Below are 22,972 nucleotides of genomic sequence, written 5' to 3' on the forward strand. Positions count from 1 at the left end.
TCCTCCTCCTCCTCCTCCTCCCTCCTCTCTCCAGAGCTGCTGCATATCGATGTGACGGCGTCAGTACCTGAGGACTGAAGCCTACCTGTGGATCCTCGCTCCCTGCCCGCAGCCATGGGGATCTCCGCGTCCAGTCTGCTGGATGAGACCAAGTCCAGCTACATCAAAGGTAAAAATGAAAAGAAAAAGAGATTAAATGACAAATGTATTAATAATAAGAGCGATGAGAAAACCATCTGTGCGCGTTTGGAGCGACGCGGCGAGGACGCACCGCGCTCTCACCGCGTCTCGCTGAAGAGGAAGCGGCTCCAGACGCAGTGTGTCGATGGTTCAGGTCAAACTTTCTCTTCACCGTCTCCGGTGTGTTGTCACGGCGTCTTATTGGTTAACAGCAGCCTCAGGTGGATCAGTGACTTTTAATCAAACGCTCTGTGTCGTTTCTCAGTAGAAAAATAAAATCTGATTAATTTCCCTTCGGACATGTGAATCTCTGCGAGGCTGCTCAGAAACCTGTCTGTCCGGTTTTGTCGTTATCTTTCCACGGAAATCTCCTCCTCAAGGCCGTTAGTCCCGCAGAGGACGCGGATCAGGATCTGACTTAGACGCTGCCTCCAGACTAAATTCAGATCTGGTTTTCGGTGGCTGCAGAGAATGTGCAGGAGTCTTCAGGTCGCTCCTGTCCTTCCAGTCCTGCAGGGACGGAAAGTGAGACGGGAAGTCGGTCTTTTGTCTCTCCTGTTGCCGGGTGTGTCCACGGGGCGTGTTAGTGAGTGGACAAATGATATTTGTGTTGCAGGTGCAGGTGACCAGGTGAACAGGTGCTGACCCAGAGGAACTTAAAGAGAGACGCTGCAGTCTGTGGCAGCAGCTTCTCTGCTTCAGCTTTCCCACAAACTCAAGTCTGTGATTTAGGACAGATAAGTGATCTCAGTCCAGATTGAGCCTCAGTGTGTCTCTATCAGTCAGACTAACTCTGCTGCAGAGACGTAGGAAAACCAGGAGGTTGCATAAAAAAACTTCCTGCAAAAAAACTTCCTGCAACATCTGAAAGCAATCTGTGCAGGTGACACGGATGTTAGTCAGCCTGGAACCACAAGTGTCAACTGATTCATGTTTTTATTCTCTGGGCTCGTTCAGACCTTAAATCAGAACCGTGAACAGCTGTTTGTTGAGTCATGACGTGGGGAGATGATATATGTTTTGGAAGAAGCTGCAAAGTCTTGTCTCTGGTTTTCCATTAACGTCTGTCCTGGGTCATCTGATCACAGACTGATCTGGTGTCAGTCCACATGTGGAGGTGGTCTGGGACACATGTGACCTCCTTCCTTTGGTAGTGTGAACACACAATGAGTCCTGGGTCACATTAAAGACCACCTACTCAACAGGGCTGATCTGAGGAAGAGGAGTTTAACTCATTCATTCAACCACTAGTAGAAATCATCACATGAATCAGTGATGTCTGTTCATTAGTAATGAGAGCCTTTTAAAAGATTCTGGTCTTGGAGCTGAGAACCAAACTAAACTAGAAACTCTCTTTCCATCTTGTTCCAAAATCTGGATCATGTCTCCGAGTCAACAACCAGCTGTTCATGGTTCTGATCCAACGGGTCCACAGAGACACAGCAGACACATTAATGGGAAACACAGTAAAACATTTAGGAATAATTTTTGATCTTGGGTATTAGATGCATTTGAATGAGACTCATTTTTAGTTTTAACCTGACGATATAAATATTTAAACTCTATAGAGCCACATGTTAATCAGACAGCAGTGAGCGTGTGCAGTCATATATTGATCAGGGCGTAGTCTCTGTGCATCGTAATGTGTTGACATTTACAGACGGTGGAGGTGGGGGGGGGGGGGGGGGGGTGTTGTTATCTGCAGTCATATCTTTCTTACATCTGAGCCTGAGTTTCTTTGGAAGAAGCTGTGTTGTTGACAGATTTTGGCTCATTCTTGTTGTAAATCTGGTCTGGGACTGGGAAGCCATCGACCCCCCCCCCCCCCCCCCCCCCCCCCCCCGGCTTGGACCAGTTCTGGCATGTCAGTTGGCAGCTATGTTTGCTGGATTTAATGTATTGTTGGAGCATTTTAGCCACCTGTGTGTCTTCATGTGTTGTTTCCTCAGACCAGGGTGCACGGACAGTTTCCTCTAAAATCAAATCCTCGCCTCTTGGTGTCATTTTACTTTTGGACGGCTTCGTGTTTTTATTGTGTTCTTCTTTATCGGCCGTGTGATCTGATCGCTGCACAGTCAGAGCTCTTCATAAATCTGAGATGATGGAATCATAGTGCACTGTGGTTGTACTTTCATTACTGTGCAGCCGAGAGAAGACAAATGCAGCAGCATCTTATTTTTCACCATCGACTAATCTTCTTTTTTATGAAATACAGCAGAACATGCTCTTTAACTGATTACATCCTAATGTCTTTAAATGACCTGGCGTGAATCAATCAGTCCAGAATCAATACTCAATCAGTACTACACTTCAGTAGCGTTACATGATTAATGGCTTTTATCGTGACTAAATTAAATCAGCTCAGATGATTAATCAGTCCACAACCACAAAGTATTCTGATTACCACAAAAGAAATATGTCACATTTAGTTTGAAATGACCAATGTTTGGATTGTTCTGATTAAAAATGACTAAAGTTTAGTTTGAACGTCAGAGTAGCTGCATAAAAACCAAAGCTGACACGAGAGGAACTGGGTTTGTTGAGTTTCTTGAAGATGTTTCGTCACAGTTATAGATTTTTCTTTATGAGGAACATCTGTGGGTGGTGTTCACCTGAAGCTCACCTGGCTGGAGTCTGGTGTGCACCGCCCACAGATTGTCCTAGATGGCTGAGAACCTTCACAGATATATCAGAGTCGCTGCAGATTCACTTTCCATTTTCTGTTGTTCAGAAGTTCACAGTCTAACGTCTGGATCCAAGCCCCGTTCACACCTGATCCATCCTGGGTGATCTGATCACAAGCTTTAAGTACAGGTGTGAACAGGCTCAGGACGCGACTGACTGATCTGATCTCAGACCTCGTTTGGATGTTATCTGAGACACATTTGACCTCATTCCTCCCAGCTTTCAGCGTGAGAGTCTTTCCATCTTGTTCCAACATCTGGATCATGTCTCCAAGTCAACAAGCAGCTGTTGATGGTTCTGATCCAGTGGTAGGTAGAGATCCATTAGAGACAGCAGCTGGTACAATATTCTACTGACCACATGATGGCGCTGCTGATTTACAGACACACAAACTGAGATCAGATCTCAAGTGCTGGCTGGGGACGCATGTGGAGACACATTTATATTAAGACCAGGTGGAGACACAGGGACTTAGAGATGGACAGATGAGATGGGATCATCTAGGAGGGATATTTAACGAACGCAGGTGTCACAAACAAACTAAATAAAGGTGAAAGGTCAAAGAACGGGGCAGAAAAATGGACAATGTCTGCTGTTGTTGATGTTGACACTGTTTGCCTCAGCTGTTGCCGTGGTTACGGGACAGGAATGGGAAAAAATGAAACGGCTGATGCTGAGCTCCAGAGTGTGGAGCATGTGTTTGATGAAGCGTGTCTGAAATGTGCTGATTTCCGTTGCCGTTGTTGCCGTCGAGGCTTCAGGAAGCAGGCTCTCTGTCGGCGGTTTAATGGCGTTCCTCTGGGTGCAGCTTTTTATCTTCCACGGGCGGATCACGTTGCAGCTCTGTAAAAGCCTTTCAAGGCCCTTCGAGACACGTCTGCGCTTCGTGTTGTCAGTTTTTCCTGGCTGCCATTTAGCGCAGGGCAAAGACTCCGAGGCCAAACACAGCAGCGACACTGAGCATCTCTAAGGGAGGAAACATTCCTGTCTGTCAGTGTGCTGCAGTTAAATGTTTGTGGAGGGTGGAGGCTGAGGATTTGGTGGCAGTTTCTTGGGTTGGGTTGGACGGAGCGATGCTGCTGCTCCAGTACAAACCGCCTGATTCATGAGTTAACCACAGTTTTAATGGAGTTCAGTGTGTTTTTCTGACTGATGTAATCTGTCCTTTGTGTGTCTGTGTCAGTGTTTGAGCTGTAGGAGCTAATATATACATTCCTATCGAGCTAAATGCTAACGTTAGCACACCTACGCGCTTATCCCACCATTAATGTTCTAATAATAATCTAATTAAAGTCACATCACCAAAAATTATTACCAAGATAGGGCAACACATCAATTGTTCAAAGTTGGAACCAAGGCCTTTTCAGCTTAGCTTAGCTTAGCTTAGCTTAGCTTAGAGACAGGAAGCTAGCATCAGCGTGCTTACTTGCTTATCCCACTATTCATTTTCTAGAGTCAGTTTACCCAAACGATTACCTTCAAAGCTGGAACCAAGACCCGGTTAGCTTAGCTTAGCTTAGCTTAGCAACTGGACGCAGGCTTTTTATTGACACTGTGGAGTTTTAGCTAAATGCTTACTTGCTTATCCCACTATTCATTGTCTCGTTGGTCAGCTAACCCAAATTATTACCAAGGCTAATCCTTCAAAGCTGGAAACAAGGCCTTGATTAGCTCAGCGTAGCTTAGCAACTGGACGCAGGCTTTTTATTTACACTGTGGAGCTTTAAGCTAAATGCTAGCATCAGCATCCTTACCTGTTTATCCCACTATTAATGTAGTCAGTTATTACCTACAAAGCTGGAACCAAGACCAGGCTAGCTTAGCTTAATTTAGAGCCTGGATCCAGAATTTTCACTGATACTGTGTCAACACAGAGTCAAAATATTACCAAGACAGGCCTATATATTAATCCTTCAAAGCAGGAACCAAGGCCTGGTTAGCTTAGCTTAGCTTATCTTATCTTAGAGGCTGGATGCTGTTTATTGACACTGTGACATGTTTTCTTTCCTAATAATCAGAGATTCAGACTGAAATGTGTCTGTTTATGATGTTACGGTCCCAAAGCTACGACTGCTGCAGAAACACAACACACTGAGATTTATTTTTGAGCAAACTGAGCTTTGTTTCTGATTTATTTCACCGTTTCTAGCCGTGCTCCCGGATTATGATTAAAACTTCATCCGAGTGTCGTACTTTAAATACTTTATCACGGGTTCTTGGAGGCTGTGTTCCTCTAATTGCTCCAACATGTGTCTGCTTAGTTTTACGGGTCCTCTGTAAACTAAAATCTGGCTGCAAACAACTTGTGAGACATAGTTTGGCAATTTGAGGTTTTAGAAAACAGGGAAAATCCAGAAAGGAAATATTGCAATCCACGGGTATACTTTGTTTCCTCATATTTTATCAATAATGACAAAGAGGATCTCAGAAGGGTGGAACATGTTCTCTGTGCATTACTCATCACTTTAAACCTTCATTCAGACAATCACTTATCTCATCATTGGTGTCAGCGTGTCATGTTGAGGGATGGGTTGCTCTTAATTCCTTTTAATATAACCCAGACTGTTGCATCCAGCCATATAAGGTCAGTTTCGGTGGTTGCAGAAGTTTCCTGGTGTCTTGAATGTGACTAACGCGGCGGCAGCAGCAGCAGCTGTGCAGATTGTGGCGTTCCCAGCCTTTGTTTTTGCTGTCAGCGTGCCATTCTTCATGCTGTGTCACTCGGCCTCCAGCTGCCATTACACAACCCCTCAGACATTCAGACGAACTCTGAGACTTTTCCACCCTTCTCATCCGAGTGTTCACAAAGAGAGGAAGCCGCTGCAGCTCAGGAAGAACCACCTGTTGTTTACTGAGGCCGAGTCCAACCTGCAAGAAACCGGTGTTTGTGTCACCGAATGCAGATTATAACAATCAGCGGCTCAGTCCGGATGCTGTTAGCTTAGCTTAGCTTAGCATGATGACTGGGAGCTTTGAGCTAAATGCTAACATTGTCATGTCTACATACTTATCTCACTATTCATTTTCTGATAATGTCAAAGTCAGTTCACCCAAATTATTACCAAGATACTAATCAGTCATTCAAAGCTGGAACCAAGGCCTGGTTAGCTTAGCTTAGCTTAGCTTAGCTTAGAGACTGGACAAAGGTTTTTATTGACACTACAGAGCTTTTAGCCATTAGCATGCTTACTTGCTTATCCCACTATTAATTTTATAGTTCTCCCAGATTGTTACAAAGGCACATATCGACCCTGCAAAGCTGAAACTAAGACCTGGTTAGCTTAGCTTAGGCAAAGGCTTTTTATTGACGCTGTGGAGCTTTTAGCTAAATGCTAAGCAATGCTAATTCACCTTAGTTAAGCTAAAGCAGTTAACTTTCGTTAGTTTTGACTTTAACTTAAATAATCTAGCATAGAGCTATGTTAGCATCCTATCTTACCTTATCTCATCTTATGCGGCTTTAGTTAAACACTGTTCCTTTGAGCTAAATGATAACATCAGCTTGTTCTACATCTTTTTGTCACAAAACACAATCTTTCCTGACTCAAAGCTTTTGAGTCGTGGTGTAAGAGTGGAGCACCATCCACCCCGACCACCTCCTGATGTTTAATTAGTTATTAATTACTGAAACTTCAGTTTGACAGGTAGCAGCGAATCCAACTGCTTTATAATCAACTGTCTGCCAGCTCAGTGCAGATGAGTTATGTGCTAATAATGCTAATAAAGTATATTTATATAACACATGCTGTTCTCCAGCTGAATCCATGCACGCAGGCTGTTGTCAGTGTACATTCTGTCTTTACGTCATCCATCTGTGATGCTATCCGAGCGTCAAACAGGCTCTGCAGCTCGTTAAAGTCACTGACAGACAGATGACTTTACGATTGTTTAAAGAAAGCTCGCTACCAGCGACGCCCCCTGAACCAGGGTGTGATCCAGAGAACAATGACGGTGGAACCACGGCAGGCCTGAAACACCGGCTGCTTCAGATACAATAACCAGAAATATTATTTCCACAATTTAAAATTTCCATGCATGCAAACAAACGTGTGTTGTTTTTCAAAGACTTCATTTACATCCACCACATGATTTGTTTTCCTGTGTTGTTTGCTTAAATGAAGGAGTGATTTATTTAATCAGCACTTCTGTCTAAATAATAACAGGTTAGAAAGAAAAATATTCATAAATACTCCTGCGGAATAATTAACTAGTTTGCTAAATGCTAACATCTACACACCAACAGTCTGGCGGTGCTATCAGTCTGTCCTACTATTGATTGAGTCAATTCTACCACATTATTCACAATAAATGTCAGTCCTTCAGAGTCAGAGCTTTGTTATTAGCTTAGCTTAGCATTAAACCTGAAAGCATGGGGAAAATGCTAGCCTGGCTCTGTTGGACTGTTAGCCTGCTACATCTGTTAGCTGTGGTTAGTTTTGGCTTTAACGCCTACAGACGTCACTGAAGTTGTCTTTTTATGTCTTTTATTTTTGCTAGCTCTGTATGACTTTGTTTAGAGCTAAATGCTAACATCAGCTAGCTTGCCAAAACATACCACCTGCATAGTATTGTTTAGGTCCATCTCACCCACCCCAGACAGCTCTGTCCCATGTTCAGGACGTTGTCGGTGGATCCTCTGGGTCCTGGAGGTCGTGTGGTTCAGCCTCTGTGGATCCTGATTGTTCTGATGGAGCATCACTGGGATGTCTTGGTATCTGGGAGGTTTGAAGGTCAAATCGACTCTTTTGGTTCTTTGTTGTGTTTTATTTTTTGTGGCCCCAGGATCCTTGTTTTACCAGCAGGACATTGCGTTCACCTGACCCCTGGAAGGTTAGTGAAGACAGTGGAGCCTTTATTCTGCTGACTGTTATTTTAGACGAATCACTTCCTGGTTTGCAGTGCATCCATTTCACGTGGATGTTTTTCCTCTGGCGCGTGGATGCTGACGCCTAGGAGTCAGAAGCTTTTAAGCTCTGTTGTTCTTGTTTTCTATATTTGTGATGATGAGGATTAAATGAAGCTTCATCAAAGAGTCGAGTCTCTGCAGGTATTTACTTCTTCACACTGTGGTTTGTACCTTTGTACATGTGAGTGTCATACACCTCCTCCCCCGTCCAACATTTTTCTGCCTTGCAGCGACTTGCTTTGCATGTCGAGTATTTCCTGACTGACGACACAGAGCTTCATACATTAGTGGAATTTCTTTACAGTTTCTAAATATTTGAACTTTTTAGCGACTTAGTGAATGATTCTGTTTAAACGTAAACCGGCTCTCAGAGTCCTTCTGGGTCTGCTCACGTGTGCCCGCATGTTTGCATTAAAAAAAAACGTGGACGACATGCGCTGACATGCTAATGCTACACACAAAGACGCTTTGTTGTCACCTTCAAATTCCTCCCTGGTGATTTATGCTTAAAGGTTTTTGCAAACCTCAACATTTTCTACATTTCTGCATAAAAATGACTTGAAACATCAGTGGGTTTTCACACAGGTCCTGAAAGTAGACAAAGAGAACCAATCAAAGACATTAAACAGAAAGATTAATATTAAATATATTAAATATTAGTGTATTTGTGTATTTTGGAAAATGCACCAATATCTGTGAGGTGCAAATAAAAGTGCACCTCTAGGATTATAGTCTTATTGTGATCACCTTGTGATCAATTTATGTGTCTTTGTCTTAAGTCTCTTGTGATTGTCCTACAGCGTCGTGCATCTTTGCATCAATCAGTTTTCTACATTTCTGCATAAAATGACTCAAAACATCAGCAGATTGTCTCACAAGTCCTGAACGTAGACATAGAGAACCCAAACAAACACATAAAACTGAAATATTATGCCAGTTTTAAGGAAAGTGAGTCAATATTACATATCAGAGAGGTGCTCCTCTAGGATTAAATCAGAGTCCATGTGTTCAGAAGTGTTTCCATCAACGTAATGAGACTCAGGTGTGGTTCAGTTCCTGGTTCAGTTTAAATAAATCAGGGATTTGTCTCAGTCTGATCTCCACAGGGCTGCAGATGTTTTGAATCTGTTTTTATGCAGAAATGTCAGAAATTCTAAAGGAGGCAAAAACGTTTTAATCTGTATTTTACCTGGAAGTTGTTCTTAAGAATGGTCTGAACACAGTGGGAGTGACTCACAGTGTAAACTGTGGTGTAGATTGATCTGGGAGAATGCAAGCGTGGAGGAATAATGGGTGGAAGTGGATTAACACTAATGACAGGGCTGTGGTGAGATGGAGGGACACTGTGATCTCTGACTGGCTGCTGTCGGGAGCAACGAGCAACGCTGCTTCTGTTGAATAAAGTTTTCTCAGATGCTGGATGTGGTTCTGTCTATCACCACATTAAGCCCCGCCCCCAAACAATCTGATTGGCCCAGCAGATCTTTGCAGGAGCAGAATCAGTTCCCGACTCCATTAAAATATTTGTACGCGGGGAAGTTGTTGAGTTTGTGGCGTCTCGATGAAATAATTCAGCAGTGGCTGAAAACCTTCCAGCAGATCTGTTCATGTCTCTTCTTCTGCTGTGTTTTAAATGAACACGTAAATATTCTGTCTTTCTTGTTGAGGTTCCTGCTGTTCTCGTCTCTTCTCTGTCTCTACCCGGTCGGCCTCAGGCAGATGGTTCCTCCATATGAGCTTAAGGTTCTGCTCAAGGTTTCTTTGCTACCGTCGCCTTCAGTCTTGCTCTGAGTGTTTCAGACCGGATGTTGTAAAGCGTCTTGAGACAATTTGTATTGTTGTTGACGCTATGTAAATACAATTGAATTGAGATTCATGGAAAACAAGATGTATTTCAAGACTAAAAGCTCAACTTCCTGCAGCTTTCCAGTATTTTTTTTCAGGTTTCAAGAACCACTAAATAGAATCTATTAATATTTTAAGGCGTTGCAGCCTCCTCCTTTTATTCTGCTTCTTTATTCTGACTTCATTAAAGCTGGAGGAGCAGGTCTCTCTAGTGAAACTCAGGGTTTGTAGTTCTACACAACTCATAGTTCACATACCAGCACAGGCCTCGGTTAGAGGTTGGCTCCTGATCACTGCTGCCTCAAAAGACTTTAAGTTTCTGAAATGTCTGAGCTGCTTTTCTGCCTCTGAGCAGATTTTAACCGAGTCGTCATCACTGAATGTGTTTTTATGTGAAACCCTGAGCTCTGTCTTCAGGGTTTGGTCCTGTGGGTTTATAGCTGCTGCCTCTCTGCGTTAACGTCTGGGTGTGGCTCTGCGGGTTTCATGTTCTCGTTCACGTGTAACAGGTGTAACAGGTGTGTCACAGTCACTCATTGTCCTGCAGCTGATCCATGACAGAAACTCACACTGGCTGTTGGGACAGGAAACACATACATGAGCAGACGGAGGTGTTTAAGAAAGTAGCTCAGGTTGTAGAAGACGGAGCTCAAACACATGACGTCGCAGATGCAAACGATGCAAACGACGCTCGTCTGAAGATTAGAATAAACCATGGAAACATTCATCAGCAGTCTAAAGCTAGCATGTACAGCATGAATTCATGCTAGGCTAGCTAGCTAGCTGACACACCTTTAAACTAAATCTTTTGCTGGTGTTATTTACATCGTATGTTTTGTCAAATTGATGCTAAATAACTTATAACGTCATAAATAAATCAGATCTTAACATGTGAGAGTCTTTCCATCTTGTTCCAACATCTGGATAATGTCTCCAAGTCAACCAGCAGCTGTTGATGGTTCTGATCCAGCGGTAGGTAGAGATCCATTAGAGACAGCAGCTGCTACAATATTCTACTGACCACATGATGGCGCTGCTTATTTACAGACAGAGTTTTTTGCGTGAGTATTTAACCTCAGAAGAGAATCCATAAAACAAGCAGCGGCTGGATGTACTTTACATAAACAGATGAGGATCAGGTGAGGACTCTGACGTCGACGCCATTCAAATCACATCCTGAGCCGCCTGAACCGAGATGAACTCTCCTCCTCCTCCTCCTCCTCCTCCTCCTCCTCCTCCTCCTCCTCCTGGAGTTTGAGAAGAGAACGAGGATATTTTAACAGAAACCGTCTGTGTGTTGGAGAGCTGGCAGACAGAACAACGCTGCCTCTGAAGGAACGAATGAAACGAATCCTCTCTGGGCTGTAGAGGAAGGAATCCGTGTCTGTAGGATGAAACCTGCAGCTGATTTTTATGGTCCTCTCCTGAGTGTCTCACGGGTTTATTGGGGGGAAAGAAAGGTTAACCTCCGACCTGATGGATGCTGCGGCGTAGAAGTAGGACGGCAGGCTGCAGTTTACATCGCTGCACGGTCGGTTACATAAGCCGTCTTTGTTTCAGAGTCTGTGGAGGACTGGGTGTTGGGCTCTGGGGATGAAGGCCGCTTCACATCCAGATTAGTTTGAGTATACGTTCAGTTTGCATCATGTGTTTATGATCAGTGAAAGACTCTCGGCTCTAATTTGATAATATTCACATTAAAACAGATTTTTATGCCCAGTCCAGGTTTTTATCTTCAGTCTGAGGCAGCTACAGCATCTAAAGTAACTATCTGGCCTCATGCCGTGGTAAACTTTGGAGGATTGTCAGGTTTTTAGAGTTCAGCATTGCCTCATCCTGCTAGATCGAGCTATATTTTACTACAGAGACTCTAATGTATTTGTTACGCCTCAGTCCAGGAGTTAAAAAAACGTAAGGAACGTGATGAGCAAACAAAGTGAACCTTTTATTTACACCACAACACACAACTAGTGACAAGTGAATTATATACACGTCTATATACAAGCTGAAGCTCTGCCTCAGGGTGAACTCAGGCCAAAACAACAAACTAAACCACTAACTAAACCCTCAGTGTAAAACAAAAGAAACAAACAGACATTTAACAAACCTAACTGACTAATCTATTAAAAAATAGGAGAAAACAGCCCTACTGCTTTGTTCTAGTTCTCAACATGAACTTAGAAACTTAATAAAACCACCAACTGGCCAGCATGATCACGATCCCCCCAGCTGTTGTCGGATGGACTATTTAAATGGATGAGCCCTTCAATCCTGGGGGTACTCAGCCAACCAGCATCTGAGGCAGGAAACCGGCACCTGTCAAAGTTCCTCAGAACTCGAGAGTCGAAACTGTTTCCAATCGAGCAACACACAGCTGTTCATCACAGTATCGTTGTGATTTAATTATCTGCATTAGTGTGAATCTTGAATATCAAACAGTTTGTTCACGTCAACAATCATTCCTCCACTTATATAAACGTTAGTCATGGGGTTCCTCAGGGTTCTGTACAAGGACCGATGCTTTTCACATTATTAATGCTTCCCTTAGTCGATATATTATCAGGAAACGCTACGTATATTTACGTTTCTATGCAGATGACACCCAGCTGTCTACAGATAAGTCAATCTAACTTCTAACGTGCCTCGCAGACGTAGAGACTTCTACTTCTAAACTCAAATCAAAACATTTAAGCACTGATGAATGAAGTTAAATTCAATTTAATCGTGCATTTCGACTTCCCTGCGATAATTTGTTGCCACTGATGTCCTGGAACTTTCCAAACCAAAAGGTCCCTTCGCCGTCTTTGTTATATTTGTTTTCACCCCAAACACTGAACAAAACAGAGGCTGACAAGTTTTTCTTCTTTTCAGTGCAACAGAGTTTGAGATCCCTGGACTTTGTCTCGTTTGCAGTTGCAGAGTTTAGAACGCTTGGAAAGATGGAAGCAACCTGATCTTAATTTAGACCTTGGTCCAGCTGATGGTTATTGGAAGTGAGTTCCTCCAAAGGTTCCTGCAGTAGAGAGGCGTTGAATGTTTGTGGTAATTCAGGACTCAACATGGGTTAGATATAAGAGGCTTTAATCAAATAAAACTGACAAAACCAGTGAAGATGAATCAGTTGGTGGCTCTGTGAGGATTCAGTCAAGAATTTCAAATAAAACTTGGATTCAGATGAATACCAGCATCATCAACCTTTGCCTCCAGCACAGAGTTACTGAAACTGAAGGATATCTACTGTGATTGGCTGATCAGGAGAGGAAAGGGGGGAGACTGGACTGACCTTTAAACACCGTATTGTTTAAGACGGAGGAAAAAACAAGGAGTTCCCCTGAGATGAACCATAAACGGCCTGAAACTGCAGAGACAGTTTAACTTTCAGTGTTTAAACGACCTTAAAACATCCAGAGAGACATTATTAATTATGTCTCTTCATTTGAAACCAACGCACGTTTAAGGTTTTATTAAGGTTTCGAAAAAATGTTTCATTGGTTTATGGATTAAAGGGGCTTAAATCCTGCTAATACACACAAACTAAGGTGGAGATGAATCTACATGTTCATGTGGATAAATGATTAAAGTGAAAAGGATTCAGGATCATTCCAGTCTGATCTGATGAACACACTCAGGTCTCTGCTGCAGTTTAACTGAACTCATTCTCAGCTCTCGACTCAAACACAGCGATGTGGTCGTTTCCCACAGAGATAATGACAGAGACGTCCACCCCGACATTAACTCCACCGTGAGGAAGACGACAAACAGCGGCCTCACGCTCAGACATGTTTATCCATTAAGACGACGAGTCACTGAGAATCAGCCACGAGTCTGATGATGGCGAGTATTTAATGCTGCAGGAATACTTCATGTATTTATGATGAGGTTTAGAGAGTGAAAACATCTTCTGTTTGGGGCAGTAGCAGTAATAGATGGTGTAGTACACAGATAAGGGCTTCAGGACCCTCCTCCTCCTCTTCCTCCTCTTCCACTTCTTCCCTAGTAACTGAATCTCTTCTAGACTCTGACCTGAGTGAAATGTGAGCGGATTTTCTTTCTTTCTTTTCTCTGACTCTAATCGTGTGAACGAAGGAGAACTCAGAGTGATGCTGGACATTTATCATCTTGTTAGACAGTCTCTGACCTCAGTCACTTGATCACTGTTGATGCTATGCTAGGTTAGCATCTGCTAGCTGTTTAGTATTTGGACTGTCCCAGGACAGAGGGAGGAAAACAAGAGTAAAGTCTGGTAGACTGTGGTTTGTGCAGCTGAACTTCCTGGTTCAGATTTCATCCTCTTTCTCTTCATTGTCCCTGATGCCGTGCGGTCACGTTACCTGTTTTAAAGTATAATGTGACATTCATATCTGCTGCTCTCTGCTGTGTGGGTGCAGGCCAGGCCGAGGCCGAGCTGAAGGAGTTCAGTCCCTACTACAGGAGGCAGTTCTCGGTGGCTCGCTTCGCTCAGGTGGAAGACGACCTGGAACAGAACAAGGAGAAGATGACACAGCTGCTCAAACAGAGGGTACGTCTTCTTTTATTATTAAGGAATGAGTCGGAGGTTTGGCTCCAGGTCAAGAGGTTAAAATAGGATGCTCTGGTTTCTGCAGAGAATCATGGAAGCACAACGGATGTCCAAAAATCAGCCTGACTCCACTTTGACTTTGCTGCAGTCTTTAGTTTCTAAATGAAATTTCCTCCTTTGTGTAATTCCAGGGGGCACCAGAAGAGGGCGCGGTTCTGTACGAGGAGGGCGTCCTGTACTTTGACGACACCAGGAAGTGGAGGGACAGGTACGTGGTGGTCAGAGCCAACTACTGCCTGGAGTGTCACGAAAGCCTGGAGGTGAGCCACAAGCCGCCGTCGGCAAATTTAGAGCCAGCGCCACAAACCCAGCGCTCATCCTCTCTTCTTCTTCTTCTTCTTCTGTTTCAGACTTTTCTTAAAGGGGTTCCTCCATGCTACAAGCTGCTGCCTACAGGGGGCACTGTTCTGACCACAGAGGAGAGTTACATGGCCATGGTGGATAAATGCTTCCCTGATGACGGCAGTGAGTCAAACCTCCAGGAGGGTTTCTGAGGTGTTCTTCACCTGTTCGGTCCAGGTTCATGACTTTTCTCGTTCCAGGTGTGAAGGAGGACTTTGCTCCGCCTAAGTCGGGGATGCCGGCAGAGTTTCCGGTTTACCTGCGTCTGCCCTACAGGAGGGACTCGTACTTCTGCTTCAGGCAGGAGGCCAAGCAGGCGGCCTTCCTCTCCATCCTGTCAGACTGCATCAGACACCAGAACCAAGGTGGGACACCCACACCGGCCTATAGGATTGTTTGGGGGCGGGGCTTAATCTGGTGACAAACAGTAGTCATACACGTCAGCTGAGTTAGTTTACAACTAATGGAAGGAAGGAAGGAAGGAAAATAGAAGGGAAGGAAGAAGAAGAGGGAGGGAATGAGGGAGAGAGGAAGGGAGGAAAATATAGAAGGAAGTAAGGGAAAGAGTAAAGAAGGAGAGAGGGAACTAATGGAAGGAAGGGAGGGAAGGAGGGAAAGAAGGGGAGTGATGAGGAAAGAGGAAGGAAGGGAAGGTCCTCCCGTCCTCTGTTTAACGGCGTTAGCTTCTATAATTCATGACGGTATCTGTCAGATAAACGACAACCAGACTCTGCAGCATCAGTCCAACCACTCTTGATGGTTGCCACGGCAACAGCCTGACTCCCGCCAGCGAGACGAGGAGCATCTTTAGCATTTTAATTCAGCCATGAATGAAAGTTGATCTCCTTCTCTTTGTCTCTGTGTCAGACTTCCTGAAGAAGAGGACGTGTGAAGTTCAGGCCTTCCTCAAAGCCATCCAGCTCTACCGGCAGGACAGGGACAAATACGAGGCCTGGGACATGCTGATAGGAAGTGATGTCAGAGTACGTCTCCACCCAAACACCCAATCACAAACAGCCTCCAACAGGAAAAACAAAACAAAAAAAACAGCCTCCAACAGGAGCCTGGACAGAATGAAGATGAGATTAAAACTGATTTAAAATCTAATAAACATCCAAACATGTAGGTTAAAAACCAAAGGTAATAAATCCTTTGCTAACAGTAATTAATAAAGTTTAAACAGACAGACAGACTAGTTATTATTTTATTATTTGAAACATCAAATTCAAGTTAAAATTTTAAATTAACTATTAGTTAAAATGAATAAAATATTTAAAATAAATATTTAACAAATTAACATTTTATGAATGACTGCTTACCAATATCAGTGTAGTTAATATTGCTGATATAAGATTAAGTCATATTTATTAAAAGTATTTTTGTCAGATTAAACACAACAAAGACATTGGGATCTCTTTTATTTATTTATTTTTTTAGAGTTTCAGGTTCTCAAGTAAGAATTATTAGAAAAGACCAGTAGTAATAGTAATAATAATAATAAGAAATAAGAGTTGCATCACATCACAAGGTGTAAAACCGGTTTAAATCAATCAGCAGATTATCTGGATCACCTTAATCTCTGTTTAAATTGTTATGGACACAGTTTCATTCACTATAATCCCACCAGATTACATCCAAACCAAACAGACAACACAGAAAACCTGCTGGGACTCGCTGCGTCCTTCAGACTGATCCTGTTTAAGTGATCACTGTTGTTGATTTAAAGCGTTTGTTAGACCAAATTCACTTCACCACCGCTCACAGATCTGGTTTCATCTCGTTGCACTAATGAATCTGTACAGAAACCACCTCCTCCTTCAGTACGTTGAGTTCATCTGTCCTGTTTATAGAATATTTACATGAGAGAAGCTAAAAACCATAGGTCCAGCTTTGGTCCTCCTCTGGTCCATCTCTGGTCCTCCTCTGGTCAGACCTCTGGTCCTCCTCTGGTCAGACCTCTGGTCCTCCTCTGGTCAGACCTCTGGTCCTCCTCTGGTCCTCCTCTGGTCAGACCTCTGGCCCTCCTCTGGTCCTCCTCTGGTCCTCCTCTGGTCAGACCTCTGGCTTCCTGCTCATTGTTTTTGCTCAGAACTGGTCGGAGGCGAGAGGAAGTCCGACTCTGCTGCAGGAAACCTTTGCGGAGGTCGGCCCTCATCAGTTCACCTCCACAAACAGACTGGCTTTAAAGCTGATTTGTTTTGGCGGCGAGTCCAACGCTTCCTGTCGCTGCTGCTGCTTGAACACTTGAGAATGAATGAATGAATGAACGAATGAATGAATGAACGAATGAATGAATGAATGAGTGAAATGTTTGCAGCAGCAGCAGCAGCAGCACTCTGTTTGTGTTGAATCATAATCATTGAAGATTTCTGATGATCTGCTTCAGATTCTTTGCTTCCTTTTACGACCAGAGACGTGTTGATGGATAACAGCTGTTTTATTTAATCGTGTGGGGGCGGAGCTTAATGTGGCGATGGACAGAAGAGTGACAGTAGACATAGACGCCATCTGAATTAATGTGAATTAGTTGAATTAGTTTCCAACTAAATGGAAGGAAGGAAATAGTGAAGGAAGGGAACGAAGAGAGGAGGAAGGAAGGGAATGAATAAGGAAAGAAGGGAGGAAAGAAGGGAGGAAGGTTAATTAATTTAAACGAATGAATGAATGAATGAATGAATGAATGAATGTGTGCAGGTGATGGCCAACCTGGTGATGGAGCAGCTGCTGCCGTCTCTGGAGAAAGACATGCTGCCTGGACTCAAGGCCAAGAAGACGGAGAAGAAGAGAGTCTGGTTCGCTGTGAGTCACTGATTTATTCTAAGTCATGTTTCATCTGTAAATTTAGAAATTTGAAATCCATAGAAATGTTTTTTAGACACGTGTATGACAGATAATGAATTCTTTGCTCAGACGGTGGAGGCGGCCTACATCCTGGTCCAGGAGCACCTGCTGAACGGACTGTCGGCGCTGAAGGAGGAGTGTCGGACGTGGGTCCGGCAGCAGGAGGTGCAGATCCACTCTGACATGGACCAGATCCTCAACTGCAGACGGCAGCTGGAGGAAACCATCAGAGGTGCTGATCTGAGCCCTTAGCACCTTCAGGAAACCGGCTCCGTTTGCTCACGTCTCTTCTCTCTCCAGCTAAAGTGTCGGAGCCGGTGGAGAAGCTGTGCTCGGAGTCGGTGCAGCCGTACCTGGGCTCCGTCCTGGAGGAGCTCATGGGACCCATCAGCTCTGGCTTCGACGAGGGACGGCAGCTCAGCGAGAGCATGATGGACCAGGTGTGTCAGGACGTCCTGCAGGGAGGAGACAACGAGCTGCTCAAACAGGTTGGTTTTTAAAATGAAGAGGGAGAGGCACAGATGAGATGACGTCTGATGTAACTACAGTGATCCAGAGTGAGCCTGGGCTACCGTCCCACCTGAGACACATAAACGAACCCCTTCATCCTCAGCCATGTCCACGTCTAAAGTGTCAAACTTCCGTCCCTCAGGCTCTGGCCAAGATGGCGAAACCGAACCTGCTGAGCTGCTACCAGAAGATCGGCTCCCTGCAGGACAAGCTGCCGGACCTGAAGGAGAGATTTGGCTTCAGTGACGTCCTGGGACTGATCCACAGCGCTCAGATCGACCTGCAGCAGGTACCAAGACCTTCAGACCTCACGTTAACATCCGTCCTGGGACGTGTCAGACTCAGTAGGGGCTACCTGCTAGCTGAGAAACAAACTGAGTCTGTGGTTCCTGAGGTTTTTCTGGGACAGGACACTATTTATTTAATATTTATTTATTTATTTCTATTATTTGAACCTTGATGCTCTAGAATAAATCTGAATGATCAGAGGAAACAGGTGGAGCTCATCTGATGACTTACACTTCATTAATGTAATTACTGGAGCCAAGTCCTCCTTTGTGCCGATGACAGATCTGAGTCAGACCAGATCCAAGTCAAACCAGATCTGAATCAGACCAGACCAGATCCGAGTAACTGGTTTGTAGCGTTGAACCTGCTCGTCTCCTTTCAGCTGATGGAGAACGCAGCCTTTACGTTTGAGCAGCTCCTCTATAAAGCCGTGAAGGACAACCCCGACCAACCCGACCTCGTCTGCTCCGCCGTCCAGAAGAACAAACACAGAGTTCTCAAGGTCTGTTCATCTGACGCCAGAGATAACAACTAGGTCCTCCTCCTAGCTCCTCCACATCCTTCATCTCCTCCTCCATGTCCTCGTCCCATGTCTTCTTCCTCTGTCTCCTGCTTCTTCCCCTAATCCTCCTCATTTTTCTCCTCCTTTATCTTCCTTCTCCTTATTCTCATCCTTCTGTCTCCTCCACGTCCTCCTCCCTTGTCCTTCTTCATCCTCTTGCTCCTTCATCTCCTTCTCCCCCATCTTTTTTACATCCACCTTCCTTGTCATCTTCCTCCAGCTCCTCTTCGCTGCCTTCCTCGTCTTTCTCCTTCTTATCCTCATCTTCCTACTCATCTTTCAAATCCTTCTCCCTCTCTTTTCCATCTCCTCCTTCTTCGCCCTCCACCTCCTCCTCCCTTTTGTTCTTCCCGTCTCCTGTTTCTTCCCCTCATCCTCCTCCTAGTTTTTCTTCATCTTTCTCCTCCATGTCCTCATCGGTCTTCTTCCTTTTCTTCCTCTCCTTCTTCTCCTCATCCTCGTCCCTTTTCTTCCTCCGTCTCCTCTTCAGTCTCATTCCTTCCAGCAGATCTGATGCTCCATGAATATACTTGTAAATTGTAAAATGAATCCAGGTCCACGTGTGGCGACCTCTGACCTCTGACCTCTGATCTCCTTACAGCAATACGACTACGACAGCAGCACGGTGAGGAAGAGGATCTTCCAGGAGGCGCTGGTTTCCATCACCCTGCCCTTCATCAAGAAGAACCTGGCTCCGACCCTCAGGACTGTGAGGACCTCCCCCTCCTCTCTTTAACCTTTCACCTCCTAAAACCTCCTTTAATTTTGTCCCTTTGTCCCCTGTCTCCGTCCCTCTGCAGGAGCTCCAGGGTCTGGACCAGTCCATCTACTCTGATAACTCCAACTACATCCACGTGGAGAACGTCTACGAGAGCATCCTCCTGCAGAGTCTGGACAAGGAGGTCACCAAAGGTACAAGACCGTCTCTCCTCCCTTTTGTTCTTCCCCTCATCCTCCTTCTAGTTTTTCTTCCTCCTCCTCCTCTTCCTCCTCCTGTCTCCTCCATGTCTTCCTCCTTCTCGTTTGTATTCCTCTTCTTCATCCTCCATCTTCTCTCCCACCTCCCTCTTCTTTCTCCTTCTCTTCGACATTCCTCTTTTTCCACCTTCATCCCATACTTTTTCATCTCCCTTCGTTTCCTGCTTCTCCTCCACATCCTTCTCTTCTTCTCTCCTCCTCCTCTTTCTCTCTTTTCCATGTCCTCACCCCTTTTCTTCTTCCCCTCATCCTCTTTCTAGGTTTCCTTTCTCCTCCTCCTTCATCATCTTCTTCCATCTCTTTCATGTCCTCCTCCCTTTTCCTCCTTCTCCTCATTCTCTCACTGTCTCTCTCTGTTTCCTCTACATCCTCCTCGATTTTCATTGTCCTCCACCTCCTGCTTCCTTCCCCTCATCCTCCTTTCTCTTCTTCCTCCTCCTGTCTCCTCCATGTCTTCCTCCTTCTTGTTTATATTCCTCCTCTACCACCTCCATCCTATTCCTTCTCCTCTTTTTCATCTCCCGTTGTTTCCTGCTTCTTCTTCCTCAACCTTTCTCCTTTATCTTCTCCTCCTTCTCCTATCTCCTCACTTTTCCTCTTCCTCTGCCTCCAGCTTCCATTCTTTCATCTCCTTCTCCTCCTCTAACATTGTCCTCCTGGTCGTCCTGCAGTGGTGAAGGAGGCGGCGAGCCTGAAGAAGTACAACCTATTCACAGAGAGCAGAGACCCGAACAGTCTGTCCAGCCGCTCCAGCCTGTCCTCCCCGTCTGTCTCCACCCCCAGCAGTCCCGCCATGACGCTGGCCTCCCCCTCTAAAAGGTCCTCCGAGACCCAGCCTCCGTCTCCTCTGGTGGTTAACGGCTTGTCCTTCGGCGCTCATAAGGAGGAGAACGGTTTGCTGCAGAGCGAAGCCTCCACGGATGTGACTGAGATGGAGACGTCTCTGGAGTCAGTCGAACAGAAAGAGGAGGCTGAAGACGTCGTGCAAACGGTGAAGGTAGAAACCCTCGAGAGCCCGGCTGTAGCGGAGGCGACCCAGGAACCAGAGGCGACCCAGGAACCAGAGGCAGCTCCAGAGCCTGTGTTCCAGGAACCAGAGGTGACCCAGGAACCAGAGGCGACCCAGGAACCAGAGGCGACCCAGGAACCAGAGGCGACCCAGGAACCAGAGGCAGCTCCAGAGACTGTGATCCAGGAAGAAGAAGTGTTTTCCATCCAGACAGGAGGAGAACCTGAGGCGGTGGTGGTGGCTGAAACTGAAACACAAAGCACTGAAGCTCCAGAAGAAATTAGCTCAGAAACTATAAAGACGAACGTTCCTGGTCCTGGTCCTGGAGATGAACCTGTAAACCCTCCAGCTGAGGAGACTGGACTCCAGGCGCAGTGTGAGAGCTCAGAGGGGAAGTCAGAGGCGCCCTCTAGTGGCGACCTACCTGCAGACGTCTGCAGCCCGGAGCCAGAACCAGTCACTGTCTCAGACCTGAACCCTCTGGACGTGTTGGAGGGAAGAGAGTCGGCCCACTCGGATCTGGAGTCCACAGATGACGTCTCGACGACCTCCGACGTCTTGGAGAACGAGGCCAACGTCACCAAATCACCTGAGAGCTCAGACGATACACCTGAGGATAAAACCACGAGTGATGAGACGTCACCATTGGTCCAGACGGAGACTCCGAGCGGAGACGTCAGCGTGGGAGGACAAATCGAAGCTGGAGCCAGCGTGGAGACGACAGAGGAGGAGGCAGGAGACGCTACTCCAGCTACTCCCCCTGCTGAAACGCCCCCCAGTCCCGAGGTCCGGCCCCTGGACTGCATCAAGGAGATACGTGACCTGGTGGTGGAGGTGATCGAGGTGGAGGAGATGGTGCAGCATTACCCTGATGGAGTTCCCAAGGAGGAATGAGGCAACGTTTCTCAGCCTGAAACACTTCCATGAACTTAGTCACAACACATATGCATGACACTAAATTATTTATGAGCCCAACACGTACACCGCTGTCTGGTGTAAAACAAACAAACAAAAACAAACTGTTTTCCTTTTAAATGCTACAATTATTTTACCACCAAAATGTTTTAGAATAATTATTTTATCATGAAGAAGTTTCTAGAAAGGCGTCTGTTAAAGGAGTGAAGTTTTGGTTTTAGTTAGTTTTAGTTCATGTGATGCAAGTTGGTGCAGAGAGTGAATTATCTTAGCTTAGCTTAGCTTAATGTAGTGTACCAATTAAACAAACATAAGCTGGTGGTAGGAGACTCTAGGAACATTAAGACTGGACCAGTAGTTTTATTTCCACTTCCAGTCTTTATGCTAAACTAGCATAAACTCTAAAGCTAGCATAAACATGGGTTAACTCTGCCCTGACTCCAGGACTTCTGTTTTTTTGCTAAGCTAGGCTAACCCTGTCCTGAGTCTAGGACTTCCAGTCTTTATGCTAAGCTAGGCTAACCTTGACTTGACTCGAGGACTTCCAGCCTTTATGCTAATCTAGCATAAACTCAGACTAACTCTGTCCTGAATCCAGGAATACCCATCTTTATGCTAAACTAGCATAAACTCTAAAGCTAGCATAAACATGGGTTAACTCTGCCCTGACTCCAGGACTTCTGTTTTTTTGCTAAGCTAGGCTAACCCTGTCCTGAGTCCAGGACTCCCAGTCTTTGCTCCCAGATAAAAAAACATCCAGTTAACCTTTGAAGCAGGTGAACTTCAGTTTTCCTTTTTTTTTTTTAAATCCGTTTTAGTCGTTTTAGAAATCTGTCAGATTTTTTTTTAAATATATTTTGACCAAATCATTCTGAAGCTGAGCTGCACATCATTTCTACTAAATGTGAGTTTTCTTTAATAAAAGCAGCGTGCCTTTACAGTACCTCCACGTAGCCTCCACGTGCCTTACAGCCGTCATGGCGTCGGAGCCCAGCCTCCATCGTCGGGATGCGGTTACCGTAGCGACTGTCCTGCGTACCTGTCAAGTGCCTGTTACCTGTAGAGCATCTCTCACAGACGTGGTCAGAACATCTGACCACATACTGTCCACCAGATGAATGTTGAAATAATAATATTAAAAATAATAAAGAAAGAACGTAGAAACAAACTGTTTCTGTGTGAACTCATTTCAGATTCAATAAACAATAAATTATTTATTCAGGACAACTGAACCAATTACAGACACACGGCACACGGCAGAGAAATATGAAAAAAAATCTGCAAATAATTCAACATCTGAGGCAGATTAGACACTTAATACGCTGCAGTAAT

The 22,972-nt window shown here is 45.0% G+C and overlaps 1 protein-coding gene across 1 annotated transcript; it reads left to right on the plus strand.

Moving 5' to 3' along the window:
• Window positions 1-47: 47 nt before the first annotated feature.
• niban1a (niban apoptosis regulator 1a) lies at window positions 48-22,791 on the plus strand. The gene is made up of 14 exons (XM_084548216.1): window positions 48-169; window positions 14,005-14,135; window positions 14,327-14,455; window positions 14,546-14,660; window positions 14,738-14,902; window positions 15,405-15,520; window positions 17,232-17,336; window positions 17,448-17,610; window positions 17,679-17,866; window positions 18,031-18,177; window positions 18,559-18,678; window positions 19,340-19,447; window positions 19,539-19,650; window positions 20,388-22,791. The coding sequence occupies exons 1-14, from the start codon at window positions 115-117 to the stop codon at window positions 21,617-21,619; spliced, it is 2,886 nt and encodes a 961-aa protein (XP_084404342.1). The 5' UTR covers window positions 48-114; the 3' UTR covers window positions 21,620-22,791.
• The last annotated feature ends 181 nt before the right edge of the window (window positions 22,792-22,972 follow it).

This window comes from Chelon labrosus (assembly GCF_963514085.1).
Source record: "Chelon labrosus genome assembly, chromosome: 7".
Taxonomy (NCBI): domain Eukaryota; kingdom Metazoa; phylum Chordata; class Actinopteri; order Mugiliformes; family Mugilidae; genus Chelon; species Chelon labrosus.

Bases quoted from the DNA above. Each gene is read 5' to 3' on its own strand.
- niban1a (XM_084548216.1), top strand. From the start codon at position 115: ATGGGGATCTCCGCGTCCAGTCTGCTGGATGAGACCAAGTCCAGCTAC. The intron at 17,867-18,030 runs GTTGGTTTTTAA...TCCGTCCCTCAG, and splicing joins ACAACGAGCTGCTCAAACAG to GCTCTGGCCAAGATGGCGAA. The intron at 19,651-20,387 runs GTACAAGACCGT...GTCGTCCTGCAG, and splicing joins GGACAAGGAGGTCACCAAAG to TGGTGAAGGAGGCGGCGAGC.